Source organism: Mustela erminea, chromosome 19 (genome assembly GCF_009829155.1).
Source record: "Mustela erminea isolate mMusErm1 chromosome 19, mMusErm1.Pri, whole genome shotgun sequence".
In the NCBI taxonomy this organism is placed as follows: Eukaryota; Metazoa; Chordata; class Mammalia; order Carnivora; family Mustelidae; genus Mustela; species Mustela erminea.
This window is the reverse complement of record NC_045632.1, coordinates 46,861,244-46,887,221: the sequence shown is the minus strand read 5'-3', so window position 1 is coordinate 46,887,221 and position 25,978 is coordinate 46,861,244. Positions and strand designations below refer to the sequence as shown.

Here is a 25,978-nt window from a genome sequence, read left to right as displayed (position 1 = left end):
ATACAAGATCCAATAATATACTGCCTATGAGAGACTCACTTTAGTTTTAAGTATACACGTAGGCTGAAGGTTCGGAAAAAAAAATATCCCATGCAAATGGCAACCAAAAGAAAATAGAAGTAGCTCTAACTTATAACAGAAAAAACAGAATTTCAGGGGTCTATCAATGGATAGACTGTCTAGACAGAAAATCAGTAAGTTAATACTATGAGCCAGATGGACCTAAAAGATATTTGTAGAACATTCCACTCAACCAGAATATGCATTCTTCACAAGTACACCTGGAACATTCTCCAGGATAGATCCTACATTGGGCCACAAAGCAAGTCTTCACAAATTTAAGGAGACTGAAAGCATATATATCAAGTATCTTTTTCTGACCACAATGTATGAAATCAGAAATCAGTAACAGGATGCAAATTGGAAAATTCACAAACACATGGAAATTCAACACCACACTTTTGAACAGCCAATGGGTCAATTAAAAAGGGAAAATTTAATTTCCCAATGGGAAATTAAAAAGTACCTTGAGACAAACAAAAATGCACATAAAAATGTCATACCAAACTTATGGAATGCAGCAAAAGCAGTTCTAAAGAGGGCATTTTATAATAATAAAAACCTATTTTATGAAAAAAAGAAAGCTCTCAACTAAACAAGCTAACTTTGGTCTTCAAGAAACTAGTAAAAAAAGAACAAACTAAGCCCAAAGTTAGCAGAGGGAAGTAAATAATAAAGATTAGAGTAGAAATAAATGAAATAAAGAAAAGTTAAATAGAACATACAAAAATAAAAATATTTTGAAAGAAACAAAACTGATAAACCTTTAGGCTAAAGCAAGAAAAAGAGGATTCAAATAAAATTACTAAAGAGTAGACATTAACACTGGTACCACAGAAACAAAGGATTGTAAGAGACTACTGCGAACAACTGTATGCCAACAAACTGGACAGCTTAGAATGGATCAATTCCTAGAAACACACAGCTTATTAAGGCTAAATAAAGACAAAATAGAAAATCTGAACAGACTATAAACAAATAAGGAGATGGTAAACAAAAATTTCCCAACAAAGAAAAGACCAGGACCAGATGGCTTCAGGGGTAAATTCTACCAAACATTTAAAGAAGAATTAACATCAATCCTCAAATTCTTTCAAAAAATTAAAATGGAGGAGCGCCTGGGTGGCTCAGTGGGTTAAGCCTCTGCCTGCAGCTCGGGTCATGATCTCAGGGTCCTGGGATGGAGCCGCACAGCGGGCTCTCTGCTCTGTGGGGAGCCTGCTTCCGCCCCCCTCCCTGCCTGCCTCTCTACTTGTGATCTCTGTCAGATAAATAAATAAAATCTTTAAAAAAAATTAAAATGGAAGAAATTATTCAAAATTCATTTTATGAGGCCAACATTACCCTCATACCACAGCCTACAAGAAAGGAAAATCACAGGCCAGTATCCCTGATGAACACAAATGCAAAAATCCTCAACAAAATGTAAACATATGAAGTTCAAATGTACATTTAAAAAGATCACACACTGCAACCGAGTGGGGTTTATCTCCTGAGTTGCAAGGATTACTCAACATACACAATTCAGTAGACATGATATACCACATTAGCAGAATGAAGGATTAAATCACATGATGATTTCCAAAGATGCACAAAGGAGCGCCTGGGTGGCTCAGTCATTAGGCGTCTGCCTTTGGCTTGGGTCATGATCCCGGGTACAGATAACATGATCTTATATACAGAAAACCCTGTAGATGCCACAAAAACAAAGACAAAGACAAATCCGTGACAACCAATAAATGAGTTTAGTAAAGTTGCAGGAAAAAAAATCAGTACACAAAAATCAGGTGCATTTTGTTACATGGACAACGAATTACCAGAAAAAGAAAGAGAATAATCTCATTTACAAAAGTATCAAAAAGAAGAAAATATCTGGGAATAGATTTAACTGAGAGGGTGAGAAGTCTGTACAATGAAAACTGGAAGACACTGATGAAAGAAATAAAGACACAAATAACTAGAAAGATATTCCCTGTTTATGCGTTAAAAGAACATTGTTAAAATGTCCATATCACCCAAAGTGATCTACAAATTCAGTGCAATACCCATCAAAATTCAGGCATTTTTTTCACAGAAATAGAAGAACAATCCTAACATTTGTATGAACCCTACCAAACATGCCAAAGAGACAGAGTGATCTTGAAAAAGAAAAAGCTGGAGGCATCCCATGTCCTAATGTCAAACCACACTACGGAAGCTATCGTAATCAAAAGTGTGCTATTGGCATAAAAACAGACACACAGGATGATGGAACTAAATGGGGAGGCCAGAATCAACTCACGCATTTACGGCCAACTCCTCTATGGAAAAACTGCCAAGTATACACAGCGGGGCAAGACGGTCTCTTTAACCAACGAGGCTGGAAAAACTGGATACGTGAATGCAAGAGAACCCAACTGGACCCTTTCCTTATGCCACATACAACAGTCAGTTCCAGATGGATTCCCAACTCAACTCTAAGACCTGGAACTGTAAAACTCCTGGAAGAAAATAGGGGCGAAGCTCCCTGGCATTGGTCTTGGCAGTTCTTTGGAGAGAACATCAGAAACCAAAATTAAACAAGGGAGAATACAACAAAAAACTTTCTGCACAGTGCCGGAGACCAACAAGTAAAAAGTCAAACTATTCGACAGGAGAAAGTATTTGTAAACCATGCATCCAATATGGGGTCAATATCCAAAATACCTAGGATCCCATGCAACTAAATACCACAAAAATAATGGATTAAAAAATGGGCAAAAGACCTGAATACACTTTATAAAAAAGATTTTATTTATTTATTTGACAGACAGAGATCACAAGTAGGCAGAGAGGCAGAGAGAGAGAGAAGGGGGGAAGCAGGCTCCCTGCTGAGCAGAGATACCCTCACCCACCCCCACCCCGCCATGCGGGGCTCGATCCCAGGACCCCGGGATCATGACCTGAGCGGAAGGCGGAGGCTTAACCAACGAAGGCACCCAGGCACCCCTCAGTCAGTCCGTACTGAGCTCACACCACGCCCTGCTCTAGGTGCCGGGAGCAGAGCGGATGAAAGGGCGTCCTCGTCGTCAGGGAGTGCACATCTGGGAAGCGAGAGAGACAGGCAGTACCCAGACATTACCCAGGCCATGAGAGCGCTAAGAACAACAATTAGGTCGGATGAGGGACAGAGTGGCGGGGAGGGAACAGTGCTATTCATTGGTGAGGAAGGATTAGAGACAGTTTCTCTGAGGAGTGGCTTGCGAGACAGGCCACAGGGCGGAGATCTCTCCGGGCATCAGCACGACCCCAGGCCCCTGAGGTGAGGACGTGCTCACGTGGGAAGGCACCGAAGCCTGCGCGGCTGACGGGGAGCGGAGGAGGGTCCGGGGTGGGAGCGGACCCGGATGTAGCCAGGGGCGGCTCTGGGAAGTCCCCTGTAAGCGCTGGAGCGGGTCTGCGACTTGAAGTACGATAGAAACTACGGGACGTTCTGAACAGGGGGAGAATACAGATTTACGTTCAAAACCATAGCACGGGAGGACAGAATGAAGAAGGGCAGGACAGAGGGAAGGTTGGCCCAGATGGGAGGTTCCTCTAGTTATGACTTGCGTTTTCTCACGAGGGCACTTACAAAGCCTCTCCTCTATTCCAGAGCCCTTGGGTATTGTTTGAAAACACCAGTTTGCACTGGGCTGTTGGAGACGTGGACAGACTCAGACATTGCTCATGGGAACATTAGTTGCTACAATAAGGAGAAGACTGGCAGTGTCTTTTAAGACTAAGAATATATACAAGGGGCGCCTGGTGGCTCAGTGGGTTAAGCCCCTGCCTTCTGCTCCCGTCATGATCGCAGGGTCCTGGGATCGAGCCCTGCATGGGGCTCTCTGCTCGGCAAGGAACCTGCTTCCCTCTCTCTCTGCCTGCCTCTCTGCCTACTTGTGATCTCTCCCTCTCTGTGTCAAATAAGTAAATAAAATAAAAAAAATAAAAGTGATAAAATACATCTAACAAAAAACATACCATTTTAACATTTTCAAAGGATAAGATACATTCTATAATGTGTAAATATTAACACATTAGTGTGAATTTTTTTTTTAATATTTATGTTGTTAAGAAAAGAGTGATTATCTGGGGCGCCTGGGTGGCTCAGTGGGTTAAAGCCTCTGCCTTCAGCTCAGGTCATGACCTCAGGGTCCTGGGATTGAGCCCAGAGCATCGGGCTCTCTGCTCAGCGCGGGGCCTGCTTCCTCCTCTCTCTCTCTCTGCCTGCCTCTCTGCCTACTTGTGATCTCTGTCTCTCAAATAAATAAAATCTTAAAAAAAAAAAGAGAGAGAAGAGTGATTATCTTTTTGAAACATATAAACTAAAATATCTAGGGAGAAAAATGATAAGAAGTGAGGCTTTTTATTTATTTTAAACAGATGGAACAAGACTGGCTTTTTTTTGGTAATGAAGTAACTGTTGAAGCTTACACAAGGGTAAAATTCATTAGACCATTCCCCACACATTTCTGTGGACCTGGAATTTTTTAAAAAGTTTTTAAAAATTGGGGCACCTGGGTGTGTCGGTCAGTTGAGCATCTGCTTTGGGCTCGGGCCATGATCCCAGGGTCCTGGGATCGAGCCCCACATCGGGCTCCCTGCTCCACGAGTAGTCTACTTCTCCCTCTCCCTCTGCAGCTCGCCCTGCTTGTGTTCTCTCATAAATAAATAAAATCTTTTAAAAAAGTTTTAAAAAGTTAAGTTTCCTGGTGTTTTTCTTCTAAGTGGTTTATGGTTGATTTTTTTTCACTTGTCCTCTCTTGTCAATCCTTTTCCGCTCTGCTTCTACTACTCTGCTTCTACAGTTCTCACCAGTTTTTTCTGTGACTTCACACACTGAAATTTCATTCTGCCTCTTTCTGCTGTTTTCTTTTATTTGGGTCAAATTATCAGGACCGTTAAGCACTTTGAATGGACACCCAAGGGTGTCATCTTCCCAAGTGAGCAGCCCGCAGCGCGAGTGGGTCCCTCCCCCCCCCATGCTGAGACACCCAGTTTTCACGAACCTGGACTGGCTGGCTGATGACGAGGTTGTGAAGCACGGATAACATCACTGACACAACCCAGCTGGTGGCCTGCTCTCTGGTCAGTTCCAAGCTATAAAGTGCAGTAAAAAAGGCTGCAGCCAGGCTAGTGACGCCCAGGAAGAGCCAGCAGAGGTAAGTCAACCCTCGGCACAGGCCATGAGCCACGGGCTTCCTCTCTTCTGGGCTCAGGATGGGGAAACTCGTGGCCTCCCTTAAGAACAGAGGTGGAAGGAATCAGCTGAACGGCAACAGCTGAGAGAGAGACGCGGGATAATTATGGGTATGCGGGAAGCCTGGTGCGGGGCCTTACCTGGAGGGCCCTGCTCTGTGGGAAGGAGACGTGTTTCCAAGAGCTCCTGGAGTTTTTGCATCGGTCAGTGGCATCAAGGACGTCACGAGGCCGGTCGGCCTGGGTGGGATCCGGGGCGCGTAAATGCGACTGCAGCCGCTGCAGAACTCCGAGCAGGTAACGGGACAGATGATGGTGGCTTTCAGGAACCGCTGCAAATACATGAGCCGGGCTCATGTCAAGGGACAGGCACTACTGGCAGAGAGGAACACGTCATTCACGGATGAGGGCCCAGACTGTGGAGACTGGACCCAGCAATTAACGACTGTCTTCTCTGAGCATGTCGGTGACTTGCTAACAATTTCTAAAATTCTACACTTGGATCCAGAATAAAAAAGAAAACACAACTTTTGATCTAGAAGCAAATTAAAATTGAAACCGAATTGAGCTTTCTTCACCAGAATGGTGTTAAGTGCCCAGTGGGGTGTAAACTATATTTCAGATTCCTTAAATCCCCTAATCTGCCTGTTCCATAGAAGAAAAAGAATGACAAGTCTTAAGAGGCCCCAGCAAAGCAGATGGAGTGTGAGAGGGTCTGAACCAGAGGGCATTTCTGTGGGTTTTTCCTTCATCCTTTACTTTGTATCACCAGATATACTGTCTCGAAAGCCATCAGCTCTACTGGAAGTTTAAGGAAACGGAAGCAGAAGGTTCTACGGTGCCTGCTGGTTATGCCAAGAGTGGGGAGGGAGTGGGAGGCAGAGAACACATCAGTTACCAACACCTGCAGAGCTTTACCATTTGCCGGATGGGGTCCTGCCTGCTGAGGAGAGCTGTGACCTTCCAAGTGAGAAAAGACGAGGCTGGCTAAAAGCTGCGCCATCTTGTTAATGCTGTGAGACGCCCATAAAGATTGGTCCCACTCTGAGAGGAGGTAGGTGTTTCTCCTGAGCAGGAATCCCACCGTTTCCTTCAATTCCTGAATGTGGAGCCAAGATGAGAAAAGTCAGTCTGACATTCGCCCGGGACCGGTAGCAGTTACACACGGCAGGGTCGTCTCTTTACTGAGAGTGAATGCTCAGTGCGAAGAACCTCTACTTTTCATTTTCTTTCTCCTTTCTCAGAAAGAAGTCACCTCCCAGTAGCTTCAAAACTAGTTTTATGAGGGATTACAGGAAGAAAGAGGGGACAGCTGGATCAAACACCAGCAATGAAAACTGGAGAGTAGTACCGTCTGGACTCACACCCAGTCCTCAGAATATATCAAGAGGAGAGACGAGGGGCATGAGCATCATGGCCCAGGGCACAGGACTTAGGGAAAAGCTATCAAGGTTAATGGGACCCGCAAGCCTTCTAGAAGATTCTCTCCACCGACCTTTCTTGCTACGCGTAGAAGCAGGGCCTGGCATCTACTTATAAAATTAGGCACCAGGCTTACCTCAGCCACCTCTGTGAGACAGAGGCTCAAAAGGAGCCTCTGGGAGGCAGGAGGCTTGGCTGGGAGGAAAGGGAGGCAGGGGTTCGTGTGGCTGGATCAGCCAATTACAAGACTGACGGGGAAGAGGAGGACAGCAGTTTGGACGCTGGTGAGCAGCTGGGACCAGGTCACAGGAAACGGACCCACTGGAAGAAGAACACGACAGCAGCCTTCATCCTTGAGAGCTGAAGTCGTCTCAGTCGTTGCCCTCCCAGCTCTAGGCATCGGTTTGGCAAGTCCGCCATGATTATCCACAGACAGGACCTCCTCATGGACATTATCTAGGGACAGGATATCTAAGGCTAAGACTGACGTGTCATTCCCAAGGCTGCTTCACTCATTAATGAACGGGAACAGGGTGGAAGTCTGTTAGAACATTCAAAGCAAAGCGAAAACAAGGCACCTCAGGACCCTGTTTCTGACCCTGAAGGGAAGGAGGGTGCGGGACCGTGGAAGGATTGCGCGCCACCAGAACCGCACCCCAGGCTCACCCGCACCTGGCTTGTCTCTCTCAGCCGTGCTGCTGCCTCTCCTCCAGAACACAACATTGACCACCATGTTGCACAGCAGCGATGTCAGGCAGCAAGTGAGTCTCTGGACTCTCGTAAACCGGTTCCAGGGATGTCAAGTTAAGACCGAGAGCCACAGATGGTCCTGGGTGAGCTTCTCTACAATGAGGGACGAGAACAGGGGTCTAAGAAGATAAATGAGAACAGGACAGATGTGAGTTGGCATCAAAGTGCCGTCTCCGCAACTTGGAGCACTGACATCACCTCGGAACCTGTTCGAAAGGCAGAAGCTCAGGTCCCACCCTCCTTGACTACAACAGAATCTGCCATTGAGCAGGCTCCCAGGTAGAGGATTTGCTAGAAAGGCTTTGCTCCAGATCTTCCAGAAATCTCTGCTGAGGCCATGAATGGTGTCAGTGCCTTCCAGAGCATCCTCTTTCCCTCTGTTCCCACGTGAATGACCCCTCTCAGCTCTTTTACAAACAGCCTCATGATTTCCAGAACCTTGCACCACAGTCTTTGTGCAACTGAACCAGGACCTAAATCAGATGGGATCGCACAAATTCACCAGTGTGAAAAGGCAGAGTGCCATTATTTACCCAGGCGCCCCACAGAGTGCCATTTTAAAGTGGGTGCACACTTGGAATTAGGTAACCATGTGGAAAGTCCCCGCCTAGGGGAACCTGGGTGGCTCAGTGGATTGAAGCCTCTCCCTTTCGCTCGGGTCATGATCCCAGGGTCCTGGGATCGAGCCCCACATCGGGCTCTCTGCTCAGCGGGGAGCCTGCTTCCCTCTCTCTCTCTCTGCCTGCCTCTCTGCCCACTTGTGATCTGTCAAATAAATAAATAAAATCTTAAAAAAAAAAAAGAAAGAAAGAAAGAAAGAAAGAAAGTCCCCACCTGGCCTGGAATGTACAAGAATCTGCTAGCGTTTTTTTTTTTTTAAAAGATTTAACTTATTCATTTGACAGAGAGGGCAAGAGAGAGAGAGAGCACAAGCAGAGGGAGCAGAGGGGGAGAGGAAGAAGCAGACTCCCTGCTGAGCAGGGAGCCTGATGTGGGGCTTGATCCCAGGACCCCAGGATCATGACCTGAGCTGAAGGCAGATGCTTAACTGACTGAGCCACCCAGGTGTCTCTGCTAGCTTATTTTTATAAAAGTTCTTTTTAAAAAAATTTTATTTTTTGAAGATTTTATTTGCCAGAGAAAAAGCATAAGCATGGGAAGCAGGAGAGAAAGAAGCCCCCTGCTGAACAGGGAGCCGGATATGGGGCTTGATCCCAGAACCCTAGGATCATGACCTGAACTGAAGGCAGACGCTTAACTGAGTCACCCAGGCACCCCTAAAAGTTCTCTTTTTTTAAGCAAGAATTTTTCCTTTTACCCTCCACTATTTAATATTTGTAGAACTTCTGCATATTACTTACTGTATCTAGAACTGTCAGATTCACCCTGGACTGAGTTTAGGAAAGAAATTACACATATGGGGCATAAGCCAGCTCCAAAGAGTCACACTGTCCTGGCCCGCTACATACATTCCTTCTCCGTTTTCCCAGGCTGACTTATTTCCCTTCTGCTGGTTTTCCTTTCTAGGCTCCCTCCCCCCCAAGCAAGGTAAGAGTTGCTCTGCATTTCATGCCAGCGCAGGCGGTAGAGAAAGAGCAAGTGGCGTGGCTTCTTACGTGGCATCCACGGCTCTTCCACATGCTGTTGTGGCCGTCCCAGAAATAACCCCGCGTGACGGCCGTCACCACCGAGAGCTGGGCGGGTGTCTGCGGGGCGCTCTCCCTGCTGTCATTCCATGGGGCCATCACGTGGTAGGGGCCGGTCCCGTGCCACAGGCTCTCTGGGCTCAGCACCCGTGTAGATTCCTCAGCTGAGAGCCAAGAACGGTGCTTAGTTGCCTTTTAAATGGGACAAAAGTACCATGAGAACTTTCCTTATGAAGGATGTTATCATTATCATTATTTTATAAATAGGGAAATGATTAAGCCTGGAATTAACAAATGATTTTGTTTTCTTAACATCTGAGAGAGAGAGAGAGCGTGTGCATGAGTGCACTATGAGCAGAGGGGCAGAGGGAGAGAGATTCTCAGGAAGAATCCGTGCTGCGCACAGCTGGATCCCATGACCCTGACCTCATGATCGGAGCTGAAACCAAGGGTCGGACGCTTACCTGATTGTGCCACGCAGGCGCCCCACAAATGATTTTCAAGATAATGACCGGTGATGCAACCTGGGGCTCTGCATCACTCCTGTTCCAATAAGAAACTGTATTTTTTTTTTGACGAATGAAGATTTAGGTCTAACGGGTCAGGATTTTATGAATTTTAGAAAAATGAAATCGTCATCCATCACAATGAGTAGCTACAAGACCTAGCGAGCAAAAGAAGCCCCCAAACGAAGCAATGATGGAAAGAGCCAGACAGGTTGCCGGAAAGAGCCCTGATTCCAGGTCCAGCTCTGTCACCAGGTGGCTGGGAAGGGCTATGACGAGTCCCACAATCTCCCCAGCTTTCTCACTTTTCAGACAAGGACTCTGGACCAGAGGTTGTCTAAGATCCCCTCCAGCTCCAAATATGATACTGTCAAGACGGGCACGGGAGATGGGAGCGCGTGCTCCGGATGCGGAGAGAGCCCGCTGGTAGCGCGGACAGAGCCTTGCAGCGGTGAGTCCTGTGTCAGTGAGGCCGACACGAGAGCCAGGGGCAGCTCGCTCAGCCCGGGCAGACCATAACAGAAGGAGCATACGACATGCTTTATCCATTCCGATGACTCCCCCCATCCCACTGTTTTTTAAATGCGAAGGCTTAGCTCTTAAGACTTCTCTGTAGCTTTAATTTTTTTTTAAATTAACATATAGTGTATCCCGAGTTTCGGAGGTAGAATTCAGTGATGCATCAGTCTTAAATAACACCCAGTGCTCATCACATTACATGCTCTCCTTCGGGCCCATCTCCCCGTGACCTCATCCCGACTCCCCAGTACTACATTTAAAGTTGATATCTGATGACTGTGTTTCTCGGTCAAGTATATCCAGGTCTTATTTACGTATTGCAGAAATTCTTAACTATTCTAAGCCACAAAGTAGTCCGTCTGGTATTACACCAAGACCTACTGAGACACCTCTGTCCTTACCCAAACCTAAGATTAGAAATAAAGGTTGAAATATAGACATAACCCACTGTGCTGGGGTTTTATTCTCAACATGATGGAAATTTTCAACCATGCAGAAAGTGGACTATTACACAGTGAACACCCAAATAATCCCCGAACAGATTCTATAATTAACATTTTACTGAATTTGGGGCACCTGGCTGGCTCAGTCAGAAGACTATGTGACTCTTGATCTTGGGGTCATGAGTTTGAGCCCCACATGGGGTGTGAAGACTGCTTAAAGAAGTAGAATTAAAAAATATATATATTAAATTTGCTTTATCACCTATAGATCTCGATCCATTCCACAATTCATCTTTTTAAAAAATGCATTTCATAGTCATGTATATTTACACGTGATGCAATTCCATAGAACTAATAAACACATATACATGAGTGCATGTAACACTGGTGAATCTCAATGAGATCAATACATTGTATCAGTGTCATTTCCTGGTGAGGATACTGTGCCGCAGTTAAGTAGGATGTCACCAGTAGGAGAAACTGGGTGAGATACAGATCTGTTTAATTTTTCACAATTGCATGAGAACCCACAGTTACCTCAAGATAAAAAGTAAAAAAAAAAAAAAAAAATGGAAGAAGAAAATGCATTTCAAAGATTTCAGAATAAGTTTCTGGGGCGCCTGGGTGGCTCAGTGGGTCAAAGCCTCTGCCTTCAGCTCAGGTCATGATCCCAGGGTCCTGGGATTGAGCCCCACATTCAGGGAGCCTGCTTCCCTTCCTCTCTCTCTCTCTCTCTCTCTGCCTACTTGTGATCTCTGTCAAATAAATAAATAAAATCTTAAAAAAAAAAAAAAAAGTAAGTTTCTGATTGGGGCTTTACCTTTTTGCCACACCTGAGTCTTTGGAAGGGAGACGTTAAGGTCAAAGTGGGTGTGGTTCGGCTGTTACTGGAACCCCAGGTAAAGTGTCATTAAAAGGCGACTTCCAGGTTCTATGCATACGATCAGGGATTTCTCCAGGAAAGTGATGTTCACTACAATAATAAAATGATCTGAGCTCACACTGAGGCTGGTGCAATGGATTTCCATGCTAACATTTCTCCACAGCATGATCTAGAAGGAGACAGTAAATCAATCTTCAAGTTCATGATGGTCCACCCACTGACGTCTTTCAGTCTCCTTTCTATTGAAAATGGAATGTAACTTCTTAAGTCTTCCTCCCTGCGTATTAATAGGTAACAAAGAGCCAGGCGTGAAGGGACAAGAAGAATCTCAGACCGAAACACCTTCTCCTAATGGAAAAGTAGCCTCCTTGTAGACGCTCCCCATTGGAGATGGGAATAATCAAACAATGGGACTGCCGCGAATCTCAAATGACTTTCTTCCATCCTGTTCTCCAAGAATTCCTATTCCCTTCTATTTCATTCCCTAATAATCATGTCATACCTCGATATCTTCCATTAAGTCATCAACTTGGAACAATTTATGATTAGAGCTTAGCAACACACTCCCGATGCTTCCAACAATGTTCTTGTCATCAAAATCCCTGAAGGGATTGAAAGCTAGTCCTCTTACTAGAGATAAGAGAACTCGGTTTCATCCGTTGCTGAAATCTTCAGAAAATCTTTAGAAATAACACCCCTATAAGTAATAAGGTGTCAGGTGTCCGAAGTTAAAGTAAATGTTGGGATTTTTCCCCTTGCTAATATCTCAAGTGAAATATTGCTCATTAGAACACCATATGGGAAGAATTAATTGAAGATGAGTCATTTAATTGGGACCCTCAGAATTATTATTATTACTTTTTTACGCCTTTATACCTGGAGGATTCATGATTACTAGGAAGTAAGTATTCTGCTCTCCCGGATAAGGCACCAATCTTATTTCTGTTTTTCAGGTAAGCACTGAAAGAAATACAATGTACTGATGTGGCTAAGCTGATATACTGAGTCCACACTTACCCAGGTATTCCCAGCTTTGTATATGCACCAATTCAAACTTTTTTTTTTTAAGATTTTATTTATTTATTTGACAGAGAGAGATCACAAGTAGGCAGAGAGGCAGGCAGAGAGAGAGGGGGAAGCAGGCTTCTAGCCCAGCAGACAGCCCGATGTGGGACTCAATCCCAGGACCCTGAGATCATGATCTGAGCCGAAGGCAGAGGCTTAACCCACTGAGCCACCCAGGTGCCCTGTACGTAGATCAATTCAAACCCTAACACAGAAACTGTCAAATCCTGAAGTCTGTTCAATGCTCCCAACTTCTACCATGGATCATTTTTAAGAGGCCTCCATTCCCGGGTGCCCGGGTGGCTCAGTTAGTTAAGTGTCTGCCTTTGGCTCAGGTCCTGATCCCAGAGTCCTGGGACTGAGTCCTGCATCGGGCCCACTGTTTGGCAGAGAGTCTGCGTCTCCCTCTGCCCCTTCCCTCAGCTTGTGTGCTCTCTCTCTCTTAAAAGTAAAAAATAAAATCTTAAAAAAAAAAAAAAAAAAAAAAGGAAGCCTCCATTCCTACCACTGTGAAACAGAGATCCAGGGCACCCAGCCTTCTTTTGTTTGGTCTGGTGAGCTTACATTTCCCGGTGCACACCCTTCGTGGGGCATTCAATGCCTGCAGCCATCAATCCCATTTCCGATCAGATCAGAATCAATTTCACACTCACTTGGACATTGACTCCCGGGTGTCTGTTCAGGAGCTCTTGCAAAGCTGAGGCTGATGGAAAGACTAACCTCACAGGTGCTGGGGACCAGAGACTGTAGGAGCTCAGAGGCCATTTTGACATGTTTTGCCTAAGGAAGGAGAAATTAAAGGGAAATAAATTTCTGTGTGTTTCCTAAGGAACAAAAACCTAAAAGGAACCGCTCCCCCCTCCTCCTCTGTTACTTGCTCAGCATCAGAGTAGCAATGGAAGAGGTCATAGTCACTAAAGACTCAGAAACCCGGTTCTGCTGTAGAAATACTTCTTGGATCTTTCCAAGGGCCAGCAAGGCCATTTCCAGCATATTTTCTACCTGCATTTAGAAGGAATCACTATGTGACCTGAGTAACCTCAGTGGATAATGGTTTTGGAAGAGCTGGACAGGGAACAAAGATCTTGATGGTGACATAAGGAAAGGTGACATTCTTGGAAAAGACCCAAAGAAAGTACTTCCAGTCGGGCTAAAGACTCAACATCCTTTGTATCAACTAAGAGGGCCACCCAAAGACATATTTCTTCGTCCCATGATATAAACTGCCCTGGGCCTTTTTTTTTTTTTTAAAGATTTTATTTATTTATTTATTTATTTGACAGAGAGAGAGATCACAAGTAGATGGAGAGGCAGGCAGAGAGAGAGAGAGAGAGAGGGAAGCAGGCTCCCTGCTGAGCAGAGAGCCCCATGCGGGACTCGATCCCAGGACACTGAGATCATGACCTGAGCCGAAGGCAGCGGCTTAACCCACTGAGCCACCCAGGCGCCCTGCCCTGGACCTTTTTTAAAGAGAGGGAGTGACAGAGAGGAGCAGAGGGAGAAAGAGTCTTAGGCAGACTCTGCACCAGGCACAGAGCCTGACGCTGGGCTCAATCTCACGACCCTGAGATCATGACCTGAGCCAAAATCAAGAGTTGGACACTTAACCGACTGTGCCACGCAGAGGCCTCATGATTAAAAAGTTTCTTTTTTTTTTTTTAAGATTTTTAAAATTTATTTGATAGACAGAGATCACAAGTAGGCAGAGAGAGGCGGGCAGAGAGAGAGGAGGAAGCAGGCTCCCCACAGAGCAGAGAGCCTGATGTGCAGCTTGATCCTAGAACCCTGAGATCATGACCTGAACTGAAGGCAGAGGCTTAAACCCACTGAGTCACCCAGGCGCCCCGACGATTAAAAAGTTTCTAAAATGAGATCAACGCGAGCATCTCCTGCACCTACCTGCTCAGTGTCATTCTTGGATCTTTGCAGACTGGCTTCACCAGCTTCCACGACATCGTCGAGGGAGTGAATGAGGCAGACAGTCACGGGGTTTTCGAAGCGCAGACTGCTGTTGCTGTCATATGCGCTCCCTGGTAACTGCCCATTCGGGTCACCAAGTGGACCGAGGACACTGACCTGGGAGTTTAAGGAAGCAAATGCACACTCCTGAGCTGTTCCTGTCTGTTTTGAGTTTATTTGTGCTCTTCTCCTCAGGAGTTCGATGTTCTCTATGCATTTCAAACACATTTTTATAAAAAAAAAGCACTATTACAACCTGGCAGGAGAAGAAAATACATTACATATTACCTACAGGGAGGATTCATAGTTCATGTTATGCTCAGGAACCGACAGAACCCTCCCGGAGCGGTAAGTAGATCACACAGCTAATTCACGAAACTAAGCTAAAAAAAAAGGGAAAGGGCAGTCCTGGCCAGAGAACTGAGGAGACTGTCCCTTGGAACTTGGGCCTCAAAAGCCTTCGAGATTGACTTATCATAGAAAGCAGGAAAAAATCTAAATGAACCAGAAAACCCCAATTCTCCTTTTGGTAGGTTGTTCTCATGCCAAACAAGTAAGAAGATAAGCAGACTGACAGACTAGCCACTGTAGCTATGACTATTTTGGTTTTGAAATGTTTTTGTTTTCAAAGTAACATTTATTAAGAACTTCTGCATTAAAAAAAAAAAAAAAAGATCCAGTAGACAAAATGAAAAATAAGAGCCGGGCACAAAATATTTGCAACACAAATAACAAAAGGTCAACGCCAATAGTCAATAAAGCTCTCTTACCGACACGTGAGAAAAAATGACAACCTATTGGAGGGAAAATGGACAAAGGACACGAAGAAGCAACTGAGAGGTGACTGACTGACACAATGTCAATCAATACATATGATGATGTTCAATGTCCTCAGTAATCAGTAAAATGTTCCCTCCTCCTTTTCTTTCTTTTCTTGCCTTTGAAATTGGGAGAGCATGGGCAATGGTTGGTAGGGATGTAAAACAGTGCCTATTTATTTATTTATTTGAGGGAGAGGGCACGTGGGGTGGGGGGCGCAGTGGGAGAGAGAGAATCCCAAGCAGGCTCCATGCTCAGCAGGCCTCCATCCCATGACCCCAAGATCATGACCTGAGCCAAAATCAAAGAGTTAGACACCCAACGAACTAAGCCACTCAGGTGCCCCAGAACAGTGCCTTTTGAGACCATTCTGTCATCTACTGAAAATGCAAAAGATCCTGCTTCTATCTCGGGCACTCTATTCCCCAGAAACATCTGCATAAGTAATCGGTGATGTGAGGACACGGATGTTCATGGGTGTGCTGTTTCTGAGGGTAGACAAATGAAAAATGTCCAAATGCACATGAAGAATGACTGGTTCATTTATGTGTATGACACAAAGGTATCCATGACACAGCATTAAGTAAAAAAAAAAAAAAAAAAATCAAGAGGCTGAAACATGTGTATACTTTAACCTCATTGTTGTTAAAATGACGAACTTGTCCACGCATAGGAAAAGTCTGGCGGGCTCTGCGTGACAAATTAATAATAATCTGGTAACAGCGACTACATTTAGAGAATGGGATTAGCAAGAGGGACAAAGATGGTGAGGGCTTTGGCTTTATAACTATATGCTTTTCAGATTTTTTAATAACAAGCATGCGTTATTACCATAAATAAGAAGCCCAAATATGGGCACCTGGGTGGCTCAGTCGGTTAAGTGCCTGACTTGATTTTGGCGCAGGTCACGGTCGCAGATTCCTAAGAATGAGCTCCCATGTCAGGGCTCTGCAATGGGCCTGGAGGCTGCTTAAGGTTCTCTCTCTCTCCCTCTGACCCCCCAGCCCCTGGCCCACACACCTATTCTCTTTCTGTCTCTCTCAAAAAAAGAAAAAGAAAAAGAAAAAGAAAAAGAAAAAAAGAAGAAGCCCAAATAAACACAGATTACATTTATAGGTTTATTGCAGAATATCTGAAAGTAAAAGGCATGGAAAAGAAAAAATGAAAATGCCCACAGATCCTAGTCCTTTAATTTACTTATGTGTAGGGAGCAGAGCCAGGCACGAATAATTCCTAAGAATAACTGTGGCAGCCACAGATGCAAATATCACAGTGCACTGAAGGCCGATTGTCTGTTTCAGAGCTGAACTGCTCTATCTCGGCCAAGGAGTGGATCTGTTTCTGTCCCCCGTGATGTCTAACAAATGTATCAGAAAGGCAGTAACCTGATAAATGAACAAAAGAAACACAGCATACCCGAGAAGCTCACTACTGACTTATTTATTCACCATATTCAGAGTTAAAAGTATAAATACTCTGGCTAAATATATCGAGTCTCTAAGAAATAGTTCATAGTTCATAAGGTGAAATTCTGCATAGGGCACCATCTCCAGATTTTGTATTTTCTGTTTTATATACTTTGTCTCTGTTTCGCTTCCCCCTTTCTCCTATCTCGTTTCCTCCCCATCACCCTATGCTCACCTGAGCTGAGCTTACCTGAGCTGACTTAGAAATTCCTGGGAGAAAGGCTGTCAGTTTCCGGAGCATCTCACAAGCTGTCTGTACTTTGCTGTGAGTTTGCAGACCATAAATCACTTTGCTCATTTTCCCTGCTTTCTTGTTTATGACCTGCTGGGGATGAAGGATTTTGCCAGAATTATTCATAGAAAATGACCATACGTTAGTAGTTTGAGACATTGTTTTAACAAGAGTTAAAATGACAAACTCCATGAATCACAGGCTCCCCACAACAGTTACTCCTTTCAGAAGCTTTTCTGCAAATGGATAGAATTTTTACCTCTCTCATAGAGGAATAGATACCAAGGTCATACAATAACCACTCTTTAAGAGTCTACTGCTTTCGAACCAGAAGTCCCACCCTGAGATAATCTCTGTTTATACCAGCTACTTGTTGCCATTTCTAGAGAACAGCCCACTGCAGCTTGGCTCAGCCAATGTTCAGTAAATCTTTATTAAATGCCTACTCTGTGCAGCTGGGCTCAGGAGTTAGAGTCCACGAAGTCAGCCATGATACAGCCCTTGTAAGCCATACAGTTGCATAGGGTTATTTTTAATTCACAGGGTTTGCAGGAAGTTAGATCAATTACAGAGTGATCTTAGAATTGAGGACCACCCAGTTGCAGTTCCATACTTGGGGACCAACGTGTAAATAAGCAGGAATAAAAGTATGAGTGAGACCCAGGGGCCATGAAACTGCATGCTATCCAGGGGAGGTCAGGTCGTATTTAATGCCATTCTACCTACTGCCAGGAAGGACACTGAGGACGGTTTATGTGATGTTGCAGAGCTGGGCTGAAGCATGATAGATCTCACCACTCACTTCGCCTTTTTTAATGGCTCTTAATAAAGCTCTATAGTTGTCTCCATAGAGGTTTTGCCCATCTTTGGATAGATTTACTCCTAGGTACTTTCTATTTAATTTTATTTATTTTATTCATTTAATTAATTAATTAAATTTATTTTATAAGAGAGCAACCCTATGTAAGGAGCAGAGGAGGGGCAGGGGAGAGGGGGGAATTCCAAAGTGGCCTCCCCCGCCGCCCGAGTGTGAAGCCCAACTATACGGGGCTCCATGTCAGGACCCTAAGATCATGACTGAGCCAAAATCAAGAATCAGAGGCTTAAAAAAAACAAAACAGGGTGCCTGGGTGGCTCAGTGGGTTAAGCCGCTGCCTTCGGCTCAGGTCATGATCTCAGGGTCCTGGGATCGAGTCCCGCATCGGGCTCTCTGCTCAGCAGGGATCCTGCTTCCTCCTCTCTCTCTCTCTGCCTGCCTCTCTGCCTACTTGTGATCTCTGTCAAGAAAATAAATAAAATCTTTAAAACAAAAACAAAACAAAAAAAGAATCAGAGGTTTAAGTGACTGAGCCACCCAGGAGCCCCTGTTATTATAGCTTTTTTTTTTTTAATCTAATTTTCTAACCAATTGCTACTGCTATGTAAAAGTACAATTAGCTTTATTGATATTGATCTGGTATTCAGCAACACTGATAAATTCTCTTAATTTTCTCATAATTTATTTGTCGGCCTTTTTGGGTGTTCTACACTTCAGACTTCTCTCTGTTTAAGGAAAACAAAGCACTCTGTGTGTAAGTTACTGGGTTGAGTTTTTCTGCCAGGAGACATAGTACTAACTGAAACAATAATGAACATCTAGTTCCAATTCTGCTGGAAGCAGATCCAGCATAAACAGGATTATCTTTGAGCAAGGAAATGTTAGATGGCATGTAAGTAAGGCTTGTGTTAAAAAAAAAAAAATGATGGGGGGTGCCTGGGTGGCTCAGTGGGTTAAAGCCTCTGCCTTCGGCTCGGGTCATGATCTCAGGGTCCTGGGATCGAGCCCTGCATCGGGCTCTCTGCTCAGCAGGGAGCCTGCTTCCCTCTGTCTCTGCCTGCTTCTCGGCCTACTTGTGATCCCTATCAAATAAATAAATAAATCTTTTTAAAAAATGATAGGGAAGGAGAGGCAGGATGATTTTCTTCAGTCAACATGATCAAAGTAGCTTTGCTTTTTTTGAAGTTTGTGGGGGAAAAGGGAACAAAGGAGCAAGGAGAGCGGGGTTGGTGAGTAGGAAGAACAGTCCAGAAGGGTTTGCCAGTGCCAGAAAATTGGGGCAGGTAGACAAAACTTCCTCCCCATCTGAAGTACTAAATTAAAGAACATTAAATAAAAATAAGACATTAAAATCCCGAGAGGGGTATGGAATCCACCGTGGACTATTGCCACAGACTCGCTCACTGCTTGCTTCTCACTGGGGCAAACGCTGGTCCATCAGGTCCTCTGAGGTACGGTTCTGCTCAGAGGTAGAGAGCGAACTGGGCCCCTTCCTCACACAGCTATTCTGGAAGCATTACCAAAATCGAAGGAAAGAATAGAAGTACTTTCGCAGTGTCACAGAAGTCTCCAGGGTGACCTCTTGTTTTCTGTACTTACTTGATCAGATGTGTCCTGAAGTGACGTCTGTAGGTTAGGGGTGAACACCTCTGCCTGGGAGTCCCCTCTGCGGCTTGAGGTCACCTCGACCACAGCTTGCCCGGACTGTGTTTCAAGCTCCAGTCTGGTGAGCGCCGGCGTGTCAGGGAGAGGCTGGCCCCGGTAGGCGCTGAGGTCACTGCCATGACCCGCCGTGTGACTGTGGGGAGTGTTGAAGGAAATGGGCTGATGGGAAGACACAGGATCTTGGACTGAAAGGTCCATAAAAGAAAAGGCTGAATCTGATTTTACCAAGTGAAAATTAAGGCAGAGTTTACAAAATTATTCTGGCATTCCCATGTCCCATGAGGTAATACTGGGTATTTTTCTCAAAAAGGTCCAGTGCTCAAACAGTTTTGAAAAAATGGCATACAATATTACCCTCTTTAAGATTTACAATTTAGGGGCACCTGAGTGGCTCAGTGGGTTAAGCCTCTGCCTTCAGGTCAGGTCATGATCCCAGGGTCCTGGCATCGAGCCCCACATTGGGCTCCCTGCTCAGCGGGGAGCCTGCTTCTCCCTCTCCCACTCCCCCTGCTTGTGTTCCCTCTCTATGTCTCTCTCTCTCTCTCTGTCAAATAAATAAATAAATAAATAAATCTTAAAAAAAAAAAAAAGATTCACAATTTACATTAGTGTATTTATTATCAACCATTCAGTAAGTTATAATTAAACATCTACCGCATGCCAAAGAATGTTTTGGGGAACTAGGGATATAGCAATGACCAAAATAAACTAAGTTCTTGCCCTCAAGGAGCCTCCATTTTCACGGTGGAGGCAAATTATATTACATATTAAATAAGTGCCATGCAGAAAAATAGTAAAAGTAAGCAAATGAAAAGAAACAGGGTGCTTCAGATAGGGTACTCAGAGGTATGAGACAGCATTTTTGCTGAGAGTTGAAATAAAGGGAGAAAGCTCTGCCAATATACTGGAAACAGGCATGTGAGAAGTGCAAAGGCCCTGAGGTCACAGCCTGATGGGTTTGTCTAAAGAAGAGCAGGAGGCTTGATGAGCAGAACTAGGATGTAGGGGAGATCAGAAAGATCCTGGGGTTGGGGGTGGGAATGAGGGTTGGGACCGGGGAGAGCATTCGTGTGTCAGGCAATGGAGAAGAGTAGGACTTTACCTTGAAGGAGATGGGAAGACACTGGGGACTTTGAGGAACAGCAGCGTGAGCTGACTTGTGTTGTAAAAGATCGCTCCTCTGATTGCTGTTGTGAGAAATGACAGAAAAGCGTCATGGACAGAAGCAGGGAGAGATGAGCAGGAGGCAGATGCCAAGTTCGGCTGGGAGAGGATGGTGGTTTAGACTCTGGTGTGATAGTGGTGAAACTGGTGGGAAGTGGTTAGGTCTGGCCAGGTGAAAGACAGAGAAGTCCTACAGTCAAAAATCTTTGTTTTCTTTCCTTCTGGGAATGTTTTAAGCAATATTGGTTACTATTCTGTAGAACATCTCTTAGAAAATTCTCACTTAAGGGATTTTTGACCTCATCCTTGTTCTCCTTCACACAACTAGAAACAGTTCTTTTTTGCAGTGGGTCAAGTAAATGTAAATCTATCTTTAGACAACCCCTGAAAGGTTTCTATGTAGGACACAAAGGCAAAAAGGCTGAGAAATTCCTTGAATGTGAAATTTTATAGATTATACAGTTCCTACTTTGATTTTCCTTCCATGCAGATTTTTTTTCCTTTTAAACTATTTTTTGTTTTGTTACTTCTTTATTTTTTAAAAGAATTTATTTATTGGGGCACCTGGGTGGCTCAGTGTTGGTTAAGCCTCTGCCTTCAGCTCAGGTCATGATCCCAGGGTCCTGGGATTGAGCCCTGCATCAGGCTCTCTGCTCAGCGGGGAGCCTGCTTCCCCCTCTCTCTCTGCCTGCCTCTCTGCCTACTTGTGATCTCTGTCAAATAAATAAATAAAATCTTTTTAAAAAGACTATTTATTTGTCAGAGAGAGAGAGAGAGAGAGAGAGAGAGAGAGATCGTGCAAGCACATACAAGCAGAGGAAGGGAGCAGCAGGCAGAGGGAGAAGCAGGCTCCCCGTTGAGCAGGGAGCCTGACGCAGAACTCGATTCCAGGACTCTGGGATCATGACCTGAGCGGAAGGCAGAGGCTTTAACCCACTGAGCCACCCAGGCACCCCCTTTTTTTTCCTTTTTAAAAAGAAATTTAAATTTTATCATACTGCATATCCTTTTGTAAGGTATCACAAGTCCTTTTCGGAATAAAGCAAGGAATAACCAACCAACCAACCAACACATGATAATAATAACAACACAAAAGCCAGATGAGCCTTTAAAAATATTGTTAGTAAAGCATCCATTCAACCTGGTTCTTCCCTGCATATAAGTACTTTGCTTTCCTTATGAGAAAACTACACCTGGGGCCCTTGGTGAGCCAGAGTGGCATTCTGGCGGGACCCACCAGGAAGGGCAGAGGTGACAAATCCCAGATGTGTGCTGTCCGGGGACATACTTACAAGATTAGCACGAGCGGGGTGGTGACAGGCGGCTGCAGGAGAAGTAGCTGCCACAGAAAGAAGAAAGCAGACTAAATTCAAGTAAAAGTCTAAGAAATATTTCTTCCTATTTAAGGATGTCTTATTCTTGGCAGAAAACAATGCACGTCATTTTATATAGGGAACCGAAGTGACTACTTTCCGCTGATAATTCTGGAGACAAGCTAGGATTCCAGAGCTCAAGAGTCACCAACCACTAATGTCTGTCTCATCTGGCTTATTCTTCAAAGACCCCCAGTATAAAAATATTTAAATCAGATCGATTGTAAAGCTGTCAGTACATAAGTATTGCTGTGGAAATATCTGCCTCATCATTTCACCAAAAGGAGAGGCTCCCTATTAATAAATCAGAGCACATTTCTCATAGTTTTAGAAGAGATTGGGTGCATTCAGGGTGGTATGGCCATAATCTAATACTTTCAAAGAATTTTTTTAAAAGATTTTATTTATGTATTTGACAGAGAGAGAGACACATAGAGAGAGGGAGCGGGAGAGGAAGAAGCAGGCTTCCTGCCAAGCAGGGAGCCCGATGTGGGGCTCGATCCTGGGAGCCTGGGATCATGACCTGAGCCGAAGGCAGATGCTTAACGACTGAGCCACTCAGGAGCCCCGCTTTCAAGGAACTTTTTAGAAGAATTTTTTATTCAATTATTTGAGAGAGAAAGTAGAGCAAGAGAGAGAGCAGGAGTGGAGGCGAGGGGCAGAGGGAGGGGGAAGTGGACTCTCTATTCAGCTCAATCCCAGCAGCCCAAGATCATGACCTGAGCCAAAACCAAGAGTTGGACTGTAACAGACTGAGCCACCCAGGCATCCCTGTGGTCTGATAGTTTAGAAAATGATCATTAATATTTTACCAGATCTTGGTTATTGCTTTAATTCCCTTTTCACATTTTCCAGTAAGAAAACCATGATCTGAAGGCACTACTAGTGTGTTAACATGACTATTTGCTATTAACTTAGGTTGACTTCTTTCAAGTCATGTGCTCTAGACCCATTACAATTTATCTGGCTACAACGAGCCTGCTCTGCCATCTCTATCTCTTCCTGTAACAGTCTCTCTGCCTTGATAGGACTGATAGGTCTTATTTAGCAAAGAAGCATTGTAACCACTACTGCTGGGGGAGGACAGAGTTCTGAGATGTACTGATTAGTTGCCATGTCTTTTTCCTCTTTATTTTTTAGAGTGACAGCCCATGTGTGAGCGTTTGGGGGTGAGGAGGAGGGGGCACAGGGTGCCACCCAAGTGCCCTGATAACTGGTATTTCCTATGGACAAAACTAGAACTAATGAAATATAAGTGATGTATAGGTAAAGAGAATAGAATTTTCATGAACTAAGAAAAATGTGTATATATATCACATTCTAGGCAAAATCAGTGAAAAGTGACCTGGATACCTGCTAAGAAAACTTCTGTATTACAAGGATTAAGAAATTTTACAATCTGATAGAGGGGGGAAAAGGCTACCTGTTTAAAAAAAAAAAAGTCTGACTATATTCTTTTCCAAGATAACATTAAATGCCAAAAAGCAAGGGAATGGTGTCTGCAGAGTTTTGAGGGGAAGGCTGAGAAAGGAAAGGCTGTTCCTTGTACTGCGGACTACTGCTTACCCCCCACCCCTTCTTCTAAGGAAACACGGCAGCTCCGTTAAGGACTACATTTCCCAGCCTCCCTTGAGGGCAGCAGCATGGCATTGTGATCAGCTCCTGACCAATGGGATATGAGAAGTAACGTGCAATTTCCAGGCTGTGCCCTTAAAGGAAAGGATCAGGCTTCCCATTTTCCCTTCTCTTCCTAGTTGATAGAATGCGATCATGGAGGCAGGGAGCTAACACAGCTTTTACAGACCATCAGATGCAAGTAACAAGGTGATGACAGTAGAACAAGGCAGGAAGAGCTTGGGTCTTGTCAACTATAGAGCCAACTTCTCAGCCCTGGACTCCTTACTTACACTGTGATGTGGAAGAGAAAGGAACTTCCATCTGTTCAAGCTACCATTCTGACTTCTGCTACAGCAACTGACCCTGTGTTTTTAACTTGTACATCCTGCTAAAACATGGCCTATTGGGAAGGGGCTAGAAAGACATTTTGAGTATCCATGAGTTCCCAAAATATTTGCACTAGTGGATCTTCCTTGTAAAAACAACTGGAATAGGGGCGCCTGGGTGGCTCAGTGGGTTAAGCTGCTGCCTTCGGCTCAGGTCATGATCTCAGGGTTCTGGGATCGAGTCCCACATCGGGCTCTCTGCTCAACGGGGAGCCTGCTTCCCCTTTCTCTCTCCCTCTGCCTGCCTCTCCGCCTATTTGTGATTTCTCTCTGTCAAATAAATAAATAAAATCTTTAAAAAAAAAAAAACAACTGGAATAGAAATGATACAAAATTAAGAGCTCAGAAAGGGTAAAGTTATGGTATAAAAATGATTGGTGCTAAATGTGAAGCCAGTTAAAACAGATATATGTTCTAATTTGCTGGAAATAGGACTTTGACAAAAGTTTTTAAGTATTCTTAAGTTATATACTAAAAAACAAGGGCGCCCCAGGTGGCCCAGCTGGTTAAGCATCAGCATCCAACTCTTGGTTTCAGCTCAGGTCACAGTCTCAGGGTCGTGAGACTGAGCCCCATGTCAGGCTCTGTGTTGAGATTCTCTCCCTCTGCCTCTCCCTCTGCCCCTTCCCTTACTCTCTCTCAAATAAATAAATAAAATCTATTTTAAAGAACCAATATGGGGCGCCTGGGTGGCTCAGCAGGTTAAAGCCTCTGCCTTCGGCTCAGGTTATGATCTCAGGTCCTAGGATCGAGCTCCACATCCGGCTCTCTGCTCAGCGGGGAGCCTGCTTCCTCCTCTCTCTCTGCCTGCTTGTGATCTCTCTCTCTGTCAAATAAATAAAATCTTAAAAAAAAAAAAAAGAACAAATATAATATGGATGCCTGGGTGGCTCAGTCAGTTAAAGGCTGCCTTGGGCTTCGGTCATGATCCCAGCGTCCTGGGATGAGTCCTGCATCGGGCTCCTTGCTCAGCTGAGAGCCTGCTTCCCCCTTTCCCTCTGCCTGCCACTCTGCCTGCTTGTGCTCTCTCTCTCTCTTTCTCTCTCTGTCAAATAAATAAATAAAATATTAAAAAAAAAAGCCAACATAACAATAACCTGAAAAAAATCCACACACTATACTAACAAAATCTATGGAGGGAAGGAAAAACGACCATGTACTAATTCCTTTAACCAGGTGAGGGGGCTCCAAAAGAGACTGTTTCACTCCGGAGCCCAACCATTCGAGAAACACAGGTGTGGGAATGTGTTTTCAAAAAGAGCAACTCCTTGAAGGCAAACAATTAAAAGAAGAGTACTGAAGGGCAAAATTCCAACAAAGGACAGAAGAAAGCAGCAAGGAAGTATTAGACCCAGAAAGCACAGAACAAGGCCAGAATTGACATCAGTTATTGAAACACATTTAAGTGTGATAAACTCTACTATAAAAATATTCTCAGCATCAAATACACAAAATTTAACAGGAACACAGGTAAAATGAAGTGACACAAAATTTTCCAAGGACTTTGTTGGGGGCACCTGGCTGACTCAGAGGAGCATGCAATTCTTGATCTTAGGGTTGTGAATTTGAGCCCCACACTGGGCATAGAGAGAACTTAAAAATTGAAAAAAATTTTTTTCGAAGGACCATGCATACATAAATACAAGGCAACTCCTCAGATAAAAGCAAAGTCCTCCTTTCTCAATGAGGAGATTTAAAGATAGTTATTTTAGGGCAAACTTGACTGTATCATTTCTAAGGATGTAAGTCAAACAGTCCAATGTCTACTTACTTAACGTAGTTAACTTCTACAAAGGCGCGCTTAAAACCGCCTCATCTGGGGCGCCTGGGTGGCTCAGTGGGTTAAAGCCTCTGCCTTCAGCTTGGGTCATGATCCCAGGATCCTGGGATAGAGCCCCATGTTGGGCTCTCTGCTCAGCAGGGAGCCTGCTTCCTTCCTCTCTCTCTCTCTCTCTGCCTGCCTCTCTTGCTTACTTGTAATCTCTCT

The 25,978-nt window shown here is 44.5% G+C and overlaps 1 protein-coding gene across 1 annotated transcript in view; it reads right to left on the bottom strand.

Moving 5' to 3' along the window:
• The window catches only part of PKD1L3 (polycystin 1 like 3, transient receptor potential channel interacting), a 50,726-nt gene that overhangs the window by 15,083 nt on the left and 9,665 nt on the right, over positions 1–25,978 (bottom strand). Inside the window, 19 exon segments of the mRNA XM_032323447.1 lie at positions 3,357–3,499; positions 4,283–4,312; positions 5,070–5,297; positions 5,396–5,463; positions 5,466–5,591; positions 6,178–6,390; positions 6,827–6,916; positions 6,919–7,137; positions 7,354–7,892; positions 8,956–9,241; positions 11,366–11,597; positions 11,931–12,058; positions 13,143–13,273; positions 13,368–13,495; positions 14,393–14,569; positions 16,928–17,059; positions 19,386–19,512; positions 19,515–19,636; positions 21,809–21,954. Of these exon segments, the coding sequence (XP_032179338.1) occupies positions 3,357–3,499; positions 4,283–4,312; positions 5,070–5,297; positions 5,396–5,463; positions 5,466–5,591; positions 6,178–6,390; positions 6,827–6,916; positions 6,919–7,137; positions 7,354–7,892; positions 8,956–9,241; positions 11,366–11,597; positions 11,931–12,058; positions 13,143–13,273; positions 13,368–13,495; positions 14,393–14,569; positions 16,928–17,059; positions 19,386–19,512; positions 19,515–19,636; positions 21,809–21,954 (3,265 nt within the window).